At 42.0% G+C, this 20,065-nt stretch overlaps 1 protein-coding gene across 1 annotated transcript; it reads left to right on the top strand.

Annotated features, from left to right (window-relative positions):
- Nucleotides 1-6,620: 6,620 nt before the first annotated feature.
- Nucleotides 6,621-19,544, top strand: LOC119917565 (exonuclease 1-like). The gene is given in 15 exon segments (XM_038737946.1): nucleotides 6,621-6,771; nucleotides 8,303-8,499; nucleotides 10,129-10,248; nucleotides 10,743-10,866; nucleotides 11,906-12,043; nucleotides 12,374-12,586; nucleotides 13,440-13,627; nucleotides 13,773-13,875; nucleotides 13,978-14,182; nucleotides 14,654-14,840; nucleotides 15,269-15,800; nucleotides 15,977-16,066; nucleotides 16,779-16,904; nucleotides 16,907-16,974; nucleotides 19,287-19,544. Coding segments are annotated over 14 exon segments (2,322 nt in total). The 5' UTR covers nucleotides 6,621-6,771; nucleotides 8,303-8,338; the 3' UTR covers nucleotides 19,354-19,544.
- Nucleotides 19,545-20,065: the final 521 nt, after the last annotated feature.

The raw sequence follows: 20,065 nt of genomic DNA, 5'->3' as shown, positions 1-20,065 counted from the left end.
ACAAAAAAGCAGCTCAAAGTGCTTTACATTCACAAGCACTTCACTAAGTAACACATAAATAAAGCATACAATACGGCAGCATCCATATATGCCACTACAATAGTCCAATCATAAAAAAGCAAAAGCATGCAACAACTTTTTGGCATCTTCCAAGGCAAGGTAGGGTCTAACTCTGGCAATGGTTCTTTTTTTTAAAAACATTAAAAATGCAACCTCTGTAACAATGTTAAAATCTAACAATGAGTCAATACCTGGGTGTCCTTACCCAGGTTTCTGACAACACTGTACAGTCAGACATTTCAATATATTAGAAAAATGGTTTCTTTTTATGCGTTAATGCCAACTATAAGAATTTCTGTCTTGTCCTCATTCAGTATTACTCATCTAGTGGAAGGATATCATGTTTATCTGAGACATGGTCAGCAAGACTGACCAAATAATTTTGTCAGTGCCAGAGATACCAAACCAGTTCTCAAAGGCATGCTGTCAGACCAAGGAGTACAAGAATGGAAACATTTTTATATTTAGAGCTCACCTTGAGGTCACTGACAACCTTTACAAGTGCCATTTCTGTGCCATGTCCCTCTCTAAAACCAGACTGAAATTTATTGTGGATCTTATTCTCAAGATCACCCAACACAAGACACATTATAGCCTTGCTGTGAAAAGGAGAAGAACAAGATGCAGATGTTTTGGTCAGATTAGTTCAACTGAATTTTTATGTAACTGCGTAGGGTATTTTGTTCACATCTAAAAGCCCTTTCAGATAGGAAGCGGTTTGCTCAACATTACTGAACTGCATGTTGCTTGAAACAGCAACAAACTGCCCAGGCGTTGTGCAAGTCTTTGAAAACAATGGGTTTCATTGAGCAGCGGTGTCGTTGTTGAGGTGTGCACGAAATGCCCTTATAACATTACAAGACATTTAGTTTTTTTTTCCTAATTAAAAATATTATATCAAACACTAACGTCACATAAAGTCTTTAGCAGATTGACTTTAAATCTGGTTAAATGAAAAACAAGAGCCACTAACACAAGTGTAAAGCACCTCATGCCTGGGTACCCTACACTCTTCCCATGGCTTCCAGACCTGGGGACCGCAGACGTGAGGTCTGCAGGTGGATCCTCTTGGACTATCCTCCTGTCCCACATTACTCTATTAGTCTCTAAGTATACTCCAACCCTCTAGCACAGCGATTCCCAAAGTGTGGTTCGCGCACCCTTGGGGGTGCGTGAGCTGCCTCTAGGGAGTGCTCGACAGGAAAAATATAATGGTTGTGTTGTAGTGTAATAACTACAACAATTATTTTTTGGTGGAATTTTTCATGAAATACAAACCTGTATAGAAAATTTTCCTTTGTAAATTTAATTTCTAATTAAAAATGTTATTATTAATAGTTAGTTCACAGGAAATGGCTACCCGCACACCTCTTTCCCTCTCCCTCTCCCTCGCTCTCCTCTCAATCTCTCTCTGTCCACCTGTGCTGTACTTACAAATCCTCATATGGATCCTCTTTTTGTTTTATCTGTTTATGAGCCTATAACAGGGTGCGATTTGTAAAAAAATCCGGGTATGTTTTGAAATGTATTTTTTTTGTCATGAAAATACCCCCCAACTCCCTCCACACCGTTCGGCATGCAGATGAACTGTGGATTGATTGCAAAGTTTAACCATCACAGTATGAGAAAAGGTTACTTTTTAAAGTAATAAATATATAACGTTACATCGTGATGCAGAGCTGCAGTGAAAAGAAGACAGATGCATGCTGTGTATGTATATATGTATGCAAACCTAGAGAGGGGATTGGGAGGTGCAGCAACCCGGTCAAGATGTAGAAGGGGGTGCGTTGCCTAAAATGTTTGGGAGCCGCTGCTCTAGCACTGTGGGAAACAGCTGCTACTTAGAATGGGGCCACACCCAAACTACAACATAAATATGATGAGAAAAAAAAAAGAGAAAGTGAATTTCATACATGTAACACAAACTGCTATAGCTGCAACTCACAGCCAAATTGTTTAGAGGATAAAAAACAATATTTGTGTGTTTTACACATAAGAGGAATTTACTTTGGTGATAAGGTGCTACATGTAGACAGACATACAGTTGACATAAATAAATGTAGAAATATATAAATATGGAATCGACAATGCAAGTTATATAAGAATAATAAAAAGAATAGAGAAAAATAATACAACTATTTGCAGAGAAAGAACAACGTCGCAGATATTTACATGTGCATTATTCTGGGTTTGTGTTGTGCAGACGTATTGCAACGGAAGAGAGTATTGTGTACATAAATATATAAATTGACAAAATATAAAAATATATAACAACGATTAACAATTAACAACAAATATGTGCCCTGTGCCAGGTTTGTGCATGATATGAAATGAAATAATATTTACATGTGCAGAAAGATTTGTATTATTTGGGGGGAGTGTCAGTCGGGGGGCCCGGCCTTGTTGATGAGGCTAGCTGCAGACGGGTACCAGATGGTGATGGAGGAGGTGAGGATGGACTCAGTGATGGCGGTGTAGAAGTGCACCATCATTGTCTTTGGCAGGCTGAACTTCTTCAGCTGCCGCAGGAAGTACATCCTCTGCTGGGCCTTCTTGGTGAGGGAGGTGATGTTCAGCTCCCACTCGAGGTCCTGGGAGATGATGGTGCCCAGGAAGCGGAAGGAGTCCACAGTGATGACAGGGGAGTCACTCAGGATGATGGGGGAGGGTGTGGGGCTGGACTCTTGTTTTGCCAGGTGACATGTTTTCCCATATTCACGTGCTGCTTCCTGTCCGTCAGGAAGTCACCTGCAGGTGGAGTCAGGCACGTTCAGCTGGGAGAGCTTGTGCTGCAGCAGGGCCAGGATGATGGTGCTGAAAGCAGAGCACAAACAGGACCCTGGTGTAGGTTCCTGGGAGTCCAGGTGCTGGAGGATGAAGTGAAGGACCATGTTTACTGCATCATCTACAGACCTGTTGGCTCTGTAGGCAAACTGCAGGGGATCCAGGAGTGGGTCTTTGATGGATTTAAGGTGGGACAACACAAGGTGTTCAAAAGACTTCATAACCACAGAGGTCAGGACGACGGGTCTGTAGTCATTTCTATCTATGGTCTATGGTCCTTGGTTTCTTGGGGACAGGGATGATGGTGGAGGCTTTGAAGCAGGCTGGCACATGGCATGTCTCCAGTGAGGTGTTAAAAATATCTGAACACTGAAGACAGCTGATCAGCACAGTGCACAGTGCTTATATAATGCTTTCTATTAATTCATCACTTTGAAATCACAGGATAAGAGATAAAGCTAGGCTTGACCTAGTGTGATCAGTGCTTCCTGGCTTTATCATGCTCAGAAGGTGCGACTATGTCAAGCCAGGTGTAAGTAATTCAGATAAATGCGCGTCAACAACTTTCTTTAAGAGACCACACGGTCGATTACAGATTCATTGATGCTGAAATGGAAAAGACGTGTGAAGCATACTTTATTCGCTGTTACTCACGATGTGTAAAGAAGGTTTATGATGAAAAAATACAAATAATATTTAAAAAAAATAAAGAAACACGGCCACAGTATTAAAACAGCGAGAAAAAGCGTGACAGACTAATGTCAGACCTTAAAAGTGAGCAGTGGATACTCAGTAAATGTATTAATTAAAAGCACTAATCAACTTACTATCTATTCAATTCAATTTTATTTATAGCAGCAATTCACAACAAAAGTATTTCTTTTCTGGTCAGGTTCTGGTCATATAATTAGAATATCATCAAAAAGTTGATTTATTTCAGTAATTCCATTCAAAAAGTGAAACTTGTATAATGTATACATTCATTCCACTCAGACTGATATATTTCAAATGTTTATTTAATTGAGATGATTAAAACTGACAACTAATGAAAATCCCAAATTCAGTATCTCCGAAAATTAGAATATTACTTAAGACCAATACAAAAAAAGGATTTTTAGAAATGTTGGCCAACTGAAAAGTATGAACATGAAAAGTATGAGCATGTACAGCACTCAATACTTAGTTGGGGCTCCTTTTGCCTGAATTACTGCAGCAATGCAGCGTGGCATGGAGTCCATCAGTCTGTGGCACTGCTCAGGGGTTATGAGGGCCCAGGTTGCTCTGATAGTGGCCTTCAGCTCTTCTGCATTGTTGGGTCTGGCGTATCGCATCTTCCTCTTCACAATACCCCATAGATTTTCTATAGGGTTAAGGTCAGTCGAGTTTGCTGGCCAATTAAGAACAGGGATACCATGTTCCTTAAACCAGGTACTGGTAGCTTTGGCACTGTGTGCAGGTGCCAAGTCCTGTTGGAAAATGAAATCTGCATCTCCATAAAGTTGGACAGCAGCAGGAAGCATGAAGTGCTCTAAAACTTCCTGGTAGACGGCCACGTTGACCTTGGACCTCAGAAAACATACTGGACCAACACCAGCAGATGACATGGCACCCCAAACCATCACTGACTGTGGAAACTTTACACTGGACTTCAAGCAATGTGGATTCTGTGCCTCTCCTCTCTTCCTCCAGACTCTGGGACCTTGATTTCCAAAGGAAATGCAAAATTTGCTTTCATCAGAGAACATAACTTTGGACCACTCAGCTGCAGTCCAGTCCTTTTTGTCTTTAGCCCAGGCGAGACGCTTCTGACGCTGTGTCTTGTTCAAGAGTGGCTTGACACAAGGAATGCGACAGCTGAAACCCATGTCTTGCATACGTCTGCGCGTGGTGGTTCTTGAAGCACTGACTCCAGCTGCAGTCCACTCTTTGTGAATCTCCCCCACATTTCTGAATGGGTTTTGTTTCACAATCCTCTCCAGGGTGCAGTTATCCCTATTGCTTGTACACTTTTTTCTACCACATCTTTTCCTTCCCTTCGCCTCTCTATTAATGTGCTTGGACACAGAGCTCTGTGAACAGCCAGCCTCTTTAGCAATGACCTTTTGTGTCTTGCCCTCCTTGTGCAAGGTGTCAATGGTCGTCTTTTGGGCAGCTGTCAAGTCAGCAGTCTTTCCCATGATTGTGTAGCCTACAGAACTAGATTGAGAGACATTTAAAGGCCTTTGCAGGTGTTTTGAGTTAATTAGCTGATTAGAGTGTGGCACCAGTTGTCTTCAATATTGAACCTTTTCACAATATTCAAATTTTATTGCAAGTAATATTTTTAACAAATGTTTTTAAAAAGTGTATATATATATAGCAGGCCTTAAAATGGTGTACTTGTTTAGTCAATGTGGATAATAAGTCAGTGATGTGGTGCTCGTATTATACTGTATCATATTTGTAACTTGACCCTGAGGCCGTAGTCCTATAGTCTGACAGCCAGTCTGCCAATGTAGTAAGTATTAGGACATCCACAGGTGAACAGTTCCTGCTGTGCTAATTGTGTTTTACAAACTGTCCGATGTCTGAACCACACACACTAGAAAAATTTAACAAAATAAAATATCAATAAAAACCCTTGCAGGACTTAGATATGGAGCTAAAAAGAGGTAGGCCTACTGAGGAAACTGGAAATCCAGCAACTACAAAAAGTGCATATATATATATATATATAGTGTTTGTGTACCATACATTTCTTGAGTGACATAACTTCCGGTGCTCACTTTCAAGGCACAATATAACATTACAATTATGAGTTTCAGTTTAGAGCTTTTAGCTATTCTCGCATTCAGTTGGTCCACTATTGTCTGCCACACTTTCTTTCGCTGTTTTATTGCTATGCCCGTGTTACTTTTTCTTTTATTTAACATTTTTCTTTACATGTACTTTCATTCCATAAACCCACTCACTGATGCTCATTGTGTGCGAAGTATGGTGCACGCGAAGCACAAACTGCTATTTAATGCAGGCTAATGAAAAATATGCACAACACATACATCAGAACATGGAATAACTGAAAAAAAGACATTGTTTTCTGATCAGTGTGACCGCTGACCGAACAGATAAGGGACCAGGATTAACTAAGCCCGGCTGTTAGCCTGGTCTGAAGCAGGCTAGCGGCACAGAATAAATCGCCATGGTAATTTATGAGCTACTTCTTTCGTGAAACCGAGTAACGGCTTAATTCAGCCAGGATATCTGAAACAGCCCTCAGCGCGGTTCAGCACCGACAAAACGGAAACGGTGGTGCCTCGAACACACTGTTGTGTACGCAAGCGCACTGCATTTCCCTGCCTTTTTAACACCATTGTGTTTACTAACTTCTCGCAGCTGATTGGGTAACACCTGTGACACGCTCACCAAACAGCCTACACCGAAGCCCGTTGCGGAACTACAACGTTGCAAGGAAACATGTCGTTCAATCTGAAAAAGTTGCAAACCGGTGCAACATGTTTTGAGATTGGACTTGCCCCAGATGGTTCCTGCATTGGCTGGGCGCAGGCCCTTCTGTGCACTCGGCATAAACACCGGCGTGCCGCATTTCAGAGGCGAGGGCGGGGAATCGAGCTGTGTGACAGGAGGAGTGCGTTGAATCTCCATCACAGTCTGTAATCCCCATCAGCTGATGATCAAATGACGGCAGCTAGTGTGGGAGATGCTTTATTAAACAGTTTTTCTTGAGACTGAATTGTACCGAGAAACCTGGGCGTTACAACGGTCAAGTTTTGGAGCGCATCCCCTTTTCCCGTCAGTCCCTCATTTCCGGTCCAGCTGGCCAATAGCAGCAGCTCATACTGAATCGCTTGTTTTGCCGCTAAAACTAAACTCCTCAGTCCTCTGCCAGTCCAGCTGCCCGTATGTGCGGAGAAAGGGAGCAGGAAAGAAGTAAGTAACTCTGAATTTCCTGAAGTTAACATTTCTGCGTCCGCCTGGTCAGTGTAACGTTAAGTAACCTCTGACTTACTGCAACGTTAACGTGTTAACGTTATGAGAGCGAAGAAACGGTCCATTTTGTTCAGCTGACCTTAGTAACGTTCATTTACTTCGTAAAATAAACGGCTCCATTCCAATTCAGTTTCAACGATTAACGTTAGCTATAATCATTTAAGAACCAAAAAACTGAACTGCACCCAGTACAGTAACGTTAATGTCACAGGTGTAACAGCGGACATGGGGGCGCTCCCTCACGTTCTGCAGGGTTACTCTAACGTTAGAGTTACTATTAAAAACGTTACCTGCTCATTAACAAACATACGCAAGTTTTATAACACAACTCTTCGTCTTTGAGGTTTTGTGCTCAATTCGGCGCACAGATGCAGGCTGACGAGGTATAAATATACAAGTTATAGCATTTAACGTTAATTCGGTTCAGAGTTTTGACAGGATCCCGTCTCCATGTGACAGCTGCATCTTCGTTTAAGTTAGGTCTAAGGTTCACTGCCATCAAGCAGAAATAAAGGATCACGTAGTTATTTGGATCCTGATCCTGACCAGAATCTGTTGGTTAGAAGTTACAGCGCCTCCAGAGGCAGATAAGCGCTCCAATTATGAACGATTTCCACCCAGCTAACGGTTCAAATGAACTTCTGGCTCATAGAAAAAATGCATATAATCACATATGTGTTTGAAATACAGAAGTGTTTGAACCTTTTTTATTGTGTGTACAAAAATTAATTATCTAAACCAGGCGCTAACAGCACCAGAAAATATTTATATTCTATATGTAGTTGTGTTATTCCATGTATTAACTATGAATTGGAGAGGGTGATGCCTCTAAATATGAGGAATCAATAGTCAAACTTAGTTTCTCTGCAAATTACAAGTTAATATGCGATAGATTCAGTCACTGGAAACATGTGAATGTTGTTGTTATGGTTTTGGCATTAACAGGAGGTCAATAATTAATAACAGTTAAGAGAAAGTCATTGGGGGGCCTAGGGATTATGGTGACTTCAGTTTGAATCTGGCCAGGAACCTTCTGTTCTCCACTGTCAAGGCCTAGATGGCAAGAATTAAAAAGCCCAGCAAAACTAGTCTTTCACATCTGTGCTCTTTGCCATGATGATCAGGCCTGTCAGCCACATTCTAAGCCCATCATCAGTAAAATGGCCACACATAGCATGTGCAAATATGAAGGGAGAGAGCCTGTTGCATCTGAAGTGACAGGGTTTCTGTTTTCCTGGCGACTTATTTGAAAGCAGTAACTTGACCATGACCCTTCTTACTTTAGTGTAGAACAATACCAACCATGTGTTTATGAAGAGTAAAATGCCAGAATGATTTATTTGCTTGTGAAGATGTGTGGTTTCGAAGACACTTTCATCTTTCATATTATGTTCTCAGCAATGAGTGTTCTGGGTGGTGGATTTATCTTTCCCCAGCTGTTTTCATTTGTACTTTCCTGATTCTTTTACAGTTTCAAGGTCAGTGGGTTTCAGATCAGCAGCTGAAAATGGGAATCTCTGGACTGCTGCAGTTCATCAAAGATGCAGCAGAGCCCATGAACGTGAAAAAATACAAAGGCCAGACTGTGGCTGTGGACACATACTGTTGGTTGCATAAAGGAGCTTTTTCCTGTGCTGAGAAGCTTGCTAAAGGAGAACCAACTGATCAGTAAGCAAGCACTTCTATCATTCTAACTGACTGAAAAAAGATGTGTTCAAAAGTACGTTTAAAAAGGTGTTCAAACTCACGAAACTTTGCACACATATCAGAAGTGGCCTTGCGCATGGGCGCCCCCTTCAAAATTTTAACAAAGGAGCCCTGCACTCCGTTTTACCCAGTTGCACAAACTTTTTGTAGCAGATCTAGGGCTGGGACAATTCAACGTCGTCATCGTTCATGAAATACGTTTAATTGCATAAAGTTCGTCTGTGTGTTGCAATGAATTGCTACCCCTGGTCTAAGCAGGGATCCCCTGGAGAACAAGCTGCAGCTGAACTTACAGCTTACAAGCATCTAAAGTTTGGGAGTGTTTTAGACAAAGCAAGCTCTGCAAAGCTCTGCATATTGAAATGCTGTATCACAGCAGCACAACTACCGTGCACCTACCGTCAGGATGATTGTGCCACCTATTTGCAACCGGAAATTACAAGTTAGGAGTGATAGTTGTTGTACCACCTGGCAGTCCTCATTTACATGTAATTTTCAGTGGGTTGTCCACACTTGATGTACTGCAGGGCTATTCAATTACAATTTCAATTAGGCCGGATTTTAAAACCAAGACACAAAGATGGGCTGGACATTTTCTCATGAGTTTGACACACTTGTACTGGTTCGGTTCTTTTTTCTTTCAATGCTCTTATCAGTCCTATTTATTCCTAAATAATTGCCTTTGAAAAAAAATTTATTTGAAAAAAGAATTTAATATCTAGTTTCTAGAGCAGCAACAGGATTCACAACAGAAAGGTCACTAATATCTCTCTGGAGACAAATCTAAAATGTCAGTTAAATCAGTCCTATTCCTGACATCAACATACTGAGTGAAGTTTAGAAAGAACAGAAGAAGAACCTGTCCCCCTCAGCTGAGTTTATAATGTGCCATATTTTAATGTACTGGCAAACTAAGCTAAACAGTTACTAAAGACAGAGAATAAGTTGTTAGCTGAACTAGCGCTGTGCTTGTGTAAAACCGAAACACGGCTGGTGGATGAGAGACTGAGCAGATTAAAGCATCGCGTTTTAAACGGTTGTGGTGGTGAAGTATCGCCTTTTTACTCGCGAAGCTTTTATTGCACCACGCAGCCTACTTAAAACGCGTAGTTATGTAATGTCCACTGATCAGCTGGCTGACTTCGCTCAGTTGCCGCGTGGATGTGTGTGGAGTGGAGGCGCTTTGCAGAGACACAGAGGAGAGGAGAGGCTACAGGTCGGACAGTTAAGTGTTGAGCCTTGATTGGCAGTGATCGGGTCAGAGCATGTGAAACTCAACAAAGAGGAGAAAGAAATGATATAGCTCACTCTTTATCTACTTTCATAAATTTTGATTTTCATGTGTCATATTATCATATTATGTGCTGGGCCACATGGAGGTTGCTTCGGGGCCGGACCGGTGTTCTGTAGCGCCATATAGGGGACACAGGAAGTGCTGTTTAACTCCTTTGTGCAGAGCGTTGTGTGTGAAGGTGCGAGGGCCCGTTCATCGCTGTTTGCAGCTTTAATATTTACTTTGTAATCTTCTTCTTGTAATGAAAGTTGAATGTCCAGAACTGATATCGGCATTTTTAATTTGTCCATTCCCAGGTATGTGTGGTACTGTATGAAATTTGTGGACATGCTGTTGTCCTTCAGCGTCAAACCAATTCTGGTGTTTGATGGACGCAATCTGCCTTCAAAACGAGAGGTGGAAAAGGCTCGTAGAGAGTGAGTATTTACCTTGGTTGTGAGTGTGAATGTGAGTGTATGGATGCACAACACATACACATCCTGGATTGCCTATCACTGACGACCTCACAAGTCTTAAAGTACTTTCTAAAGGGAAATCTACTTGAATATGGTTATGTTGGCAGGTTTTGTTATTTGTGCACAAGTTTGTACATTTTCTATCTGAAAGCCATCATCCTGCACCTCTATCAGCTGTCAGCGAGTCAGAAACTGAAACTGTAAGCACACATGCAAGTGATCACCAAGGCATTGATCACAGAGCCTGACAAATGTTCGCACATTTCATTCACTGTGTGTCATAAACACACACACTCAGACAAAGGTTGTTTTATTTGAAGGACTGCATTCCAAAAAAAGCAACAGTGCAACATTGTTTGAGTGAAGGTGCAGAGAGGAATGTACATATCTGTAGACAGGTCAGCCAACAACATAGTGTTCTATTATTAATTAAATTTCATTCATGTGTCTTTCAGGCGCAGAGAAGCGAACCTTCAGAAAGGCAGACAGCTACTACGCGAAGGCAAAGTGTCTGAAGCCAGAGACTGTTTTACTCGCTGTGTTAACATCACCCCAGCCATGGCCCACAACCTTATTAAGGTATGGACTTCCCATTTCCTGCCAGGCTGAAGTAAATTATACCAGTGCCTCAATTCTAGGGCTGGCCCCAATAAGTCATACGAGTTATGGGTCGAGAAGACCGAGTCAACTCATTTTGTCAGTTGAATCACTGCACTTTTCTGCATTATTGTACGCAGAGCAATGCAGGAACGACAGCATGGCAGGCTGTGAACTTTACAAACCGAGTGTTTTCAAAATGACCTTATCACCAAGCTAACCATGATGGAAGTAAAGAATGGGAATGGAAACTGGGAGCAGCGCGAGGCAAAGTCAGTTAGCTGCACCGATGTGGCAGGAGAGGCACACTAAGATTGTATTACTGAACTATGACACAGTCTTACTTTGTATGACTTTGTATGCGGAAATCTGACATTTTCACATCACAGATGATGAACAAGGTAGGTAAGAAAGGTAAACTTTTTCTGGTTTTCCCTCTGATGTCCTCCGGCTGCTCTGCCTCAACTTTTTGTGATTTACAGAGTTTCCTGATGGGCAGATAGTTTTACTTGTTGTCAACCATGATTTAAATGCTGGGCATATATGTTTATGGGTTTTTAGATGGTTTATTGTTGTAGGACATAGCTAAAAAAAATACAGTAAAAAGGATGCTTACATTAAATTGAATTCTAACAGCGTTCTTCACCACTGGCTTTATGTTGTGGTTATTTATGTTAAGGTGAATGGAAGGCAAAGCAAAGGAAATGGGGGAAACCTGCAAGTTTGAATGTAGCTCCTCAGAGAAGCAAACGGGACCTTCACCATCACACAGAATGAAAATTTGACAATATTCGCAGTTAGCAGTGTTCACACACCAAAACCCAGTACAGGCCCTCCAGTATCTCTTCCAAGTTGCATGTGACATACAAACAGCTATAGAAATCCTTAATTTGGTCATTTGAACCCCACAAATACCTTTGTCTTTTTCTGTGTAACTTAATTTCATTCTTCATTCAGCAGTGATGCATATTGGTGAAGTTATGTAGGAAATGTTTGTTTCTTTGTTTGTTTTTAAAACCAGGCTGCAAGGGCGAGACGGGTGGACTGCGTTGTCGCTCCATATGAAGCTGATGCTCAGTTAGCTTACCTCACTAAATGTGGTTTGGCCCAGGCTGTCATCACAGAAGACTCTGACCTGCTGGCGTTTGGCTGCAAAAAGGTACTAGACCCAGGGGCTGCATGTGCAGCTGCTTACGTATGTAAACACATAAAGGAAGGAGGAAGATTTTGCAGAGAATGGTTATTGTGCTTACTTTATAAGCTGTGGTAAGAACAACAAGGAAGTTGGCTAACTAGTGAGAGAGAGAAACAATAGACTGACAGATCAGAAGTGCTTAGTCAGTGCTAAAAAAAACAAACACATGTTTGTTGTATTTGTAGCAAACCATGCGTTCAGACAAAAGAAAGCATAGCCTTTAAGAAATGGCCTCATGGATTGCTGCTCATACATTGCGACCAACTCATAAACTCATCTTTCACAACAATGCAGGTGATCCTCAAAATGGACAAGCAGGGCAACGGCCTGGAGATAGATCAGAGTAACCTGGGCCGCTGTCGCTCTCTGGGGAACGTTTTCACAGAGGAGAAGTTTCGCTACATGTGCATCATATCTGGCTGCGATTATCTGGCCTCCCTGCACGGCATCGGCCTAGGCAAGGCCTGCAAGCTGCTGCGGCTGGCCAAAGACCCCGATATCCTCAAGGTGAGACAGATGGTGTGACAGTGAAGCTGGAGCATGCATTTAGAAAGGTAACTACTGATGAAGTTGGGATTCTAAAGGTGCCAAGTTTTTTAGAAAGATGGATTAACATGGCTACTTAGGGTGCACAGCAGACTTGCTTCTGAGGAAAGCATTTGTCCTCTGGGAAATGAAATGTTGAATTCATAAGTAACTGACTTGCGTGAAAATTGGTTCTTGACTTTGGAAATAGTTTGGCAAAATAATCTTAACTCAAGGTCTTTTTCCTGAGCTCTCAACCTCATCCCAAGATTATTCTGTCAGATGTAGGACTCTTCTCTACTCTACCACTGCTTGGCACACATCACAAAGATTACCTTCAAATAAATATTTTATTTCCAAACTTATTTATGAACAAAACATTGAATCCAAATGACTCAAATAAGTCAAATAAAAAAGAACCATACAGTGAATACAATGTTTCAACAAAGAAGAAGTGTTCAAATACTCTGCTTAACCTGTCTATTATTTACACCACCTATTAATCATTGTTCATAATATTATGACACAATTAATAAGACTAATGAATGACATTTATGATTAAACTATTCCAATTACACAATAAGAATTGCACAACATAATGGTTCTAACTGTAGAAAGTACAAACTAAGCAAGTGTAACAATCTGCAGTGTAGGTGAAAAAGTAACCACTGAATAATGGTAGAAAGTTGTTTTGATATTCAGCAAATGTATACAGAATGTGAATCAGTAGTAATCAAACCAATTCCAATACTAGCATGAAAATGAGTGTTAGTAAAGCCCTGCAGCAGTGCTCCTGTGGCAGACTGTTATCTGGAAGCTCTTGTTTCCACGGCAGGTGATCAGAAAGATGGGCCAGTACCTGAAGATGAACCTAGTCGTTCCTGAAGAGTACATTGAAGGATTCATCAGAGCCAATAACACCTTCCTCTACCAGCTGGTGTTTGATCCTGTCAGGAGGAAGGTTTTACCGCTCAACCCGTACCCAGAGCACATCGACCCGGCCACCCTGAGCTACGCTGGACTGTATCCTCCTGCCCTGAATCACACCTTTGTAAATAATTGAAATGATTTAGTGTCACTCTTGGTTATATTTGCTTTAGAAATGGGAAGTTGGAAGTTCCTCTCCATTACTTGCACAAAATGCTCTCCTTGATGATGTTGAATTCAGTAATCTAGGAGATGACAAAGGTTTGCAGATGGCCTTGGGAAACCTTGACATCAATACCTTGGAGAGGATAGACGACTTCAGCCCAGACAAAGCCCTTCCACGGGTATCAGATTACAATTTAGTTTTAATTTCAGTTAAAGGATCCCTGGTGATCAAAATGAAGTGTCACATTTAGTTAAGAGTAACTTTGCAAATGTCTTTTCAGCCTTCTAAAATCCGCAGTCGCAGTTGGAATGACTCGCCAACCCCTATGGGGCCCAGTATCTGGAGTGGAGGCTTTAAGCCAGCCCTGCCTCAGCCTGCCTCCTCCCCAGACAGGCCTCCCTCCACCAGGGGGAAGGAGAGAGTCATCAGCCTGGACAGTCTGAGGCTGCCCTGCAGAGAGCTGCAGGTGAAGCGACCACGAGAAGGTCAGCTGTAACCCTGTGTTTAGAGTTTTGCATGCTTAGTTATGCTGATATACCAAATTTATCCTCTCAGTAAACAGATCCACTACAGCACACACGTCTGATTGGTTAATGATGGCTGATCTGAACAAACTAAAAAAACCTCAGAGAAAATGCAAAAGTGAAATGGAAAAATACTAATAAGATTTGATCACAGAAATCAACAATACTCAACAAACTGAGCTGCAGCTGCAGTTTGTGCTGATGAAGGATTGGTGATAAATATTGCTCATTACGGGTTCATCCGATTCTCTGTGCTTATTTGCAAAGTAAATAAAATGATCTGCAGGTACTGTAATTGGCCCTTTTTAAGGAAAGTGACTCACTGTGGCAGCTACTACAAAGCAGAATAGATGTAATAGAACAAATAAATCTGAGCAGCAGTGCATAGCATATAATGACATGTGGACTGTACTTGTCTTTTTTTCCCAATAGACTCTACTATATCAGACCAGGATGTGCTGCAGCAGTACTCACCCTCCAGTCAAAAGCGGTCCAGGACAGATCGGCAGCCAGACAAGCCGACACTAACCAGTCAGCCCCGGCCACGCAACTGCTTTGCCACCCTGCTGCAGAGGAGGAACCAGGAGGCTGAGGAGGATGGCCAGGCCACATGCAGCAGGTAACATCCCAGGGATTCAACCATATCCATCTAGTGTGCGTGTGTGAGGTTGCCAGGTTTGGTATCATCTGCCTGTACAGACACCAAAACTTGTAGCCGGAGACACAGCACAAAAGTACTGCGCGGATGGATATACTGTATCAAAAAATAGTTCCAGCACATGACCAAAAGATTTTTACATTTTTGAATGGATTAAACAAACAAGGTACAAAGTGTTAATTAGAGTTAGAACAACTTCCTCCCTGCTTTCAGTCTTTATGCTAAGCTAACCTAATAACATCTACAGCTCCTTACTGGACTCACAGACATGAGATGGATATCCATCCAAAGCAAAGTATTCCTTTAAACCAAGGGAGCATGCATGTTTTGTAAAGATAACACTGTACTGGAGAATGTCCTGATGGGGTTGTGTTTGTTGTTACATGTAGATTCTTCAGCAGTTCTGGTTCAGCAGCCAGTCTGAGGACTAAAGAGTCTGCTCACGAGGATATCCTTCATGCCGTGGAGCCCAGGGCTATGAGTCACACCCAGGACAGCTCTCCCAGCACCCAGACCAATGACAGTGATAGTCCTGATGTTCCATCTGTAGACACCCCCAGCCCGCCTCCATCACAAAGCACCCCATCTCCCACTTCAGCCAGTCATCGTCTCAGGCTGTTTCCCTGGTCAGGCAACTCCACCTCCACTGCACAATCGAGAACACCTGATTCCACAGGCCTGGCTGCCCTGCAGCAGTTTCAGTATAAGAAGGAGAGTTTTTCCTCACCCACACAAACCCACAGATCGCCTGGAGATTCCCCAACTGATGGAAACCCAGATGACACAGAGGACCTTCCAGACTCCCCTCCATCCCAGGACAGCGCCTACTTCTCCCAGTCCCAGCCTTACCTCACTTCCTGCCACAAAGAGGAAACCCCCACCTACAGCTTCGCCTCCTCCTACCAAGAGGATGCTGTCTCTGTACGTTCATACAAATATCCACTGCCTGTGTAAATGTGTGTACGTCCCTCTTGGTTTGGTCAGCCTTCACACATACATCATCAGCAGAGTTTCATGGCTCATGGGTGGGTGTGCAGAAAGCTATTTTTGTTGCATGGCTTTGTGTTTTTACCTATGACTTTCATGTGCCTCCTCAGGAAATGAGTTCAAGCAAAGATTCTAAGCCAGAGCAGAGTCCCACACACTCAGCAGAGGTAGATAAGAAACCTGGCATGCTGAGGTCAAAGGTGGGTTTGTGCCTGAGTTTAGAGCAACGATTATTTTCATTGTTGATTAATCTGTCGACTGTTTTCTCCATTAATTGATTAGTTGTTTGGTCTATAAAATCAGAAGAAAATTGTGGAAAATGTTGATCAGTGTTTCCCAAAGCCCAAGATAATGTCCCCAACCCAAAGAGATTCAATTTACCCTCAAAGAGGAGCAGAGAAACCAGAAAATATTCACGTTAAGAAACTGGAATCAGAGAATACTGGCTTTTTGTCAAGGTGAGAAGAAGGATATCAATCTCATGTCTGTGTTTATGTACAGAGCTGGAGTCAGGATCTAAAACAAAAAGAGAAAATAAAGAAAATAAGAGGGAGGAAGGAGTCTTTTGCAGTTAAAAGTTCTGTCCCTTCCCGCTCTCTGTCATCACCAACACTTTAATGCTGAATTTACGATTTAGCTGTTCTCATTTACACTACAGGAAATACAAGACAGTGATCAGTAAGCTTCAGAGCTGTTGGTAGGTGTATTTTTCAACTTTGGACAGAGCCAGGCTAGCTGTTTACCCCTGCTCCCAGTCTGTATGCTAAGCTAGGCTAACTAGGACTCCAGCTCTGTACTTAACACAGACATGGGACTGGTATTCATTTTCTTATCTCACCCTTGGATTTTTGTTATTCACTTAAGGCCATTACAAATAATGAATCTTGTCTCCTGTACATGGTTTCTCTCCAGGTTTCAGGCCTGTCAAAGCCGAAGTCCAGAAGCCAGGGTCAAGTTGCAACGGTGCGAACGTTGGGCCCAGCCAGGGCCAGTGGACTGAGGAAAAAGTCTGGGGGTTCTGGGAAGAAAACCTCCTCCCTAATAACGAGAACAACCCTGGTGTCCAGGCCACCATCAGCAGTCTCTGGAAGAACTTCAGCTTCAAAACGTATGTCATATATATATATATATATATACACACACACACACACCTAAAGGATTATTAGGAACCCCATACTAATGCTGTGTTTGACCCCCTTTCGCCTTCAGAACTGCCTTAATTCTACGTGGCATTGACTCAACAAGGTGCTGAAAGCATTCTTTAGAAATGTTGGCCCATATTGATGGATAGCATCTTGCAGTTGATGGAGATTTGTGGGATGCACATCCAGGGCACGAAGCTCCCGTTCCACCACATCCCAAAGATGCTCTATTGGGTTGAGATCTGGTGACTGTGGGGGCCATTTTAGTACAGTGAACTCACTGTCATGTTCAAGAAACCAATTTGAAATGATTGGAGCTTTGTGACATGGTGCGTTATCCTGCTGGAAGTAGCCATCAGAGGATGGGTACATGGTGGCCATAAAGGGATGGACATAGTCAGAAACAATGCTCAGGTAGGCCGTGGCATTTAAACCATGCCCAATTGGCACTAAGGGGCCTAAAGCGTGCCAAGAAAACATCCCCCACACCATTACACCACCACCACCAGCCTGCACAGTGGTAACAAGGCATGATGGATCCATGTTCTCATTCTGTTTACGCCAAATTCTGACTCTACCATCTGAATGTCTCAACAGAAATCGAGACTCATCAGACCAGGCAACATTTTTCCAGTCTTCAACTGTCCAATTTTGGTGAGCTCTTGCAAATTGTAGCCTCTTTTCCTAGTTGTAGTGGAGATGAGTGGTACCCGGTGGGGTCTTCTGCTGTTGTAGCCATCCGCCTCAAGGTTGTGCGTGTTGTGGCTTCACAAATGCTTTGCTGCATACCTCGGTTGTAACGAGTGGTTATTTCAGTCAAAGTTGCTCTTCTATCAGCTTGAATCGTCGGCCCATTCTCCTCTGACCTCTAGCATCAACAAGGCATTTTCGCCCACAGGACTGCCGCTACTGGATGTTTTCCCTTTTCACACCATTCTTTGTAAACCCTAGAAATGGTTGTGCGTGAAAATCCCAGTAACTGAGCAGATTGTGAAATACTCAGACCGGCCCGTCTGGCACCAACAACCATGCCACGCTCAAAATTGCTTAAATCACCTTTCTTTCCCATTCTGACATTCAGTTTGGAGTTCAGGAGATTGTCTTGACCAGGACCACACCCCTAAATGCATTGAAGCAACTGCCATGTGATTGGTTGATTAGATAATTGCATTAATGAGAAATTGAACAGGTGTTCCTAATAATCCTTTAGGTGAGTGTATATACTAATGACATTCTCTACATGACTCTGAAAATCGTTTTAAAGGTTTGTTGCCTAAACCTTATGGTATTTTATGGATGTGGACATTTCTACATCTCCAATTCAAAACAGATGAATCTGCCTGCATACCGTGGGTGTATTACTCAGTGGATGAGGAATCCAAACATGTTGGATGCCTCGTCTTACATCCGCATTGATGCCTTTGTTTTCTGGTTAGTTGCCTGCACGCAGGAATGACCTGAGACTAAAGACCATTCTTGGTGGCTTTTATACTATAGGTGTAAAAGCCACCAAGTAAGGTCTTATCCAGACATTAGTGGATTTTACTAACTTTACTAACTACACTAGTTACATTACTGAATAACAGCATTGTTTTTAAGCTGCCCCAGTTATCCTCTCTTACCCCTTCTCATTTTACATTCTGGTTTATGAAGTCTGATCCACATAGATCTAGTTAAATCTAAACAAGTTATTTACCTAAACAGATGATTTCAATGTGCATTTCCCCCTATTAATAAGAACATATTTTGGCTTGTGAAATTTTCCCCTGCATGACACGCTCCAATGGCCATTTTGACCTCTGCCCTTCTGGACAAGAGTTGCAGAGGATCAGAATCCATTTATTAAAAACATACTGGCATGTATAACTGATTATGACTTCCATTTGCTGTTGACTTATTAGGAAGTAAGAAAGTTGTGTTTGGGATCAATGATTTATTACCATTTGAAACTGTAGATGCTATGACTTAAAAGGGGAGACCCTTGTTACATTTTATTATCAGTTTATTAATGACTTGACTGTTAGCGACTCACCATACAGAGAGATTTTATCCTGGCAAATCTAAAGTTCTAATTAGTGACTTAAGCCATTAAAACTGATTTATAAAACATAAGTAAATTTTTATTAACCATTATTTACAGTGTACAACCCCTTTTTATAAAAGTTTCCAAGTGCAACCAATAAATCTCAGTTGAATTTCTGTTTTCCCCCAAAATGTCACATTTTGTTTGGATCTGAATCAAACAGCTCTAAAACCAGCCCTGTTGTGTTTTTCATAGAGATACCCACAAGATGACCCCCTGTAAGAAAGGAAAGCCCATGTCTCCAGTCAAAGACAACTTGTGACCAGCTCGCCTCAGACGGACATGAACTTAATCACCAGCCTCTGATGGATGTTTGAATGTTTCACACAGTGCTGAGTGCTCTGTGTGGAAGTGAAGCTTTGAAACATACCATGTATGATAATGATTTCCCATCAATCTGTATTTCTTAATGTATCATTTTAAATAAAGCAACTGTCTTCTTATTTAAGTGTATCTTGTGTGTGGTGTTGAGTTTCCAAACTATACACATGTTGTATGAAGCAGTGAGGTTGCATCACATCTAGCTGTTTTCAGTTGCAGTCAAACAATATGTCACCTGACAAGGTGGCTGTAAAAATGCACAATGCATACTTGAGTGTTTACTTAAAATGCCTTACCCAGAAAAAAGCAGAGGAATGTGGTGATAAGACTGCTGGCTTGCTATGTCTTCAGAACCTTCAACTGTTTGCCTGAGCACAAGCTTTTTGTTGTGTTTTAGTGGGTAGTTTTCTCACTTACTGATATAAGGCAGTGGTTCCCAACTTTTTTACCATATGACCCCTTAAATGAAGCAGCGTATACTCACTCAATTCAATCTGCCTCCACCGGTTGGGGATGAAGGAGAGAGGAAGAGGGAGGGAGGGACAGAGGAAGAGAGAGACTGAATCAATAATGGTACAGATAGTTACAGTAGTGTTAATGATCGTAATGTTAATGATTATAATAACAATAATAACAATCCAACGAAGGTTAAA

The sequence above is a fragment of the Micropterus salmoides genome, unplaced genomic scaffold (assembly GCF_014851395.1).
Source record: "Micropterus salmoides isolate LMB-PRFRI ecotype aquatic unplaced genomic scaffold, ASM1485139v1 Ms_hic_scaffold_22, whole genome shotgun sequence".
In the NCBI taxonomy this organism is placed as follows: Eukaryota; Metazoa; Chordata; class Actinopteri; order Centrarchiformes; family Centrarchidae; genus Micropterus; species Micropterus salmoides.
The sequence above is the reverse complement of the archived record's forward strand: the minus strand, read 5'-3'. Positions and strand labels throughout refer to the sequence as shown.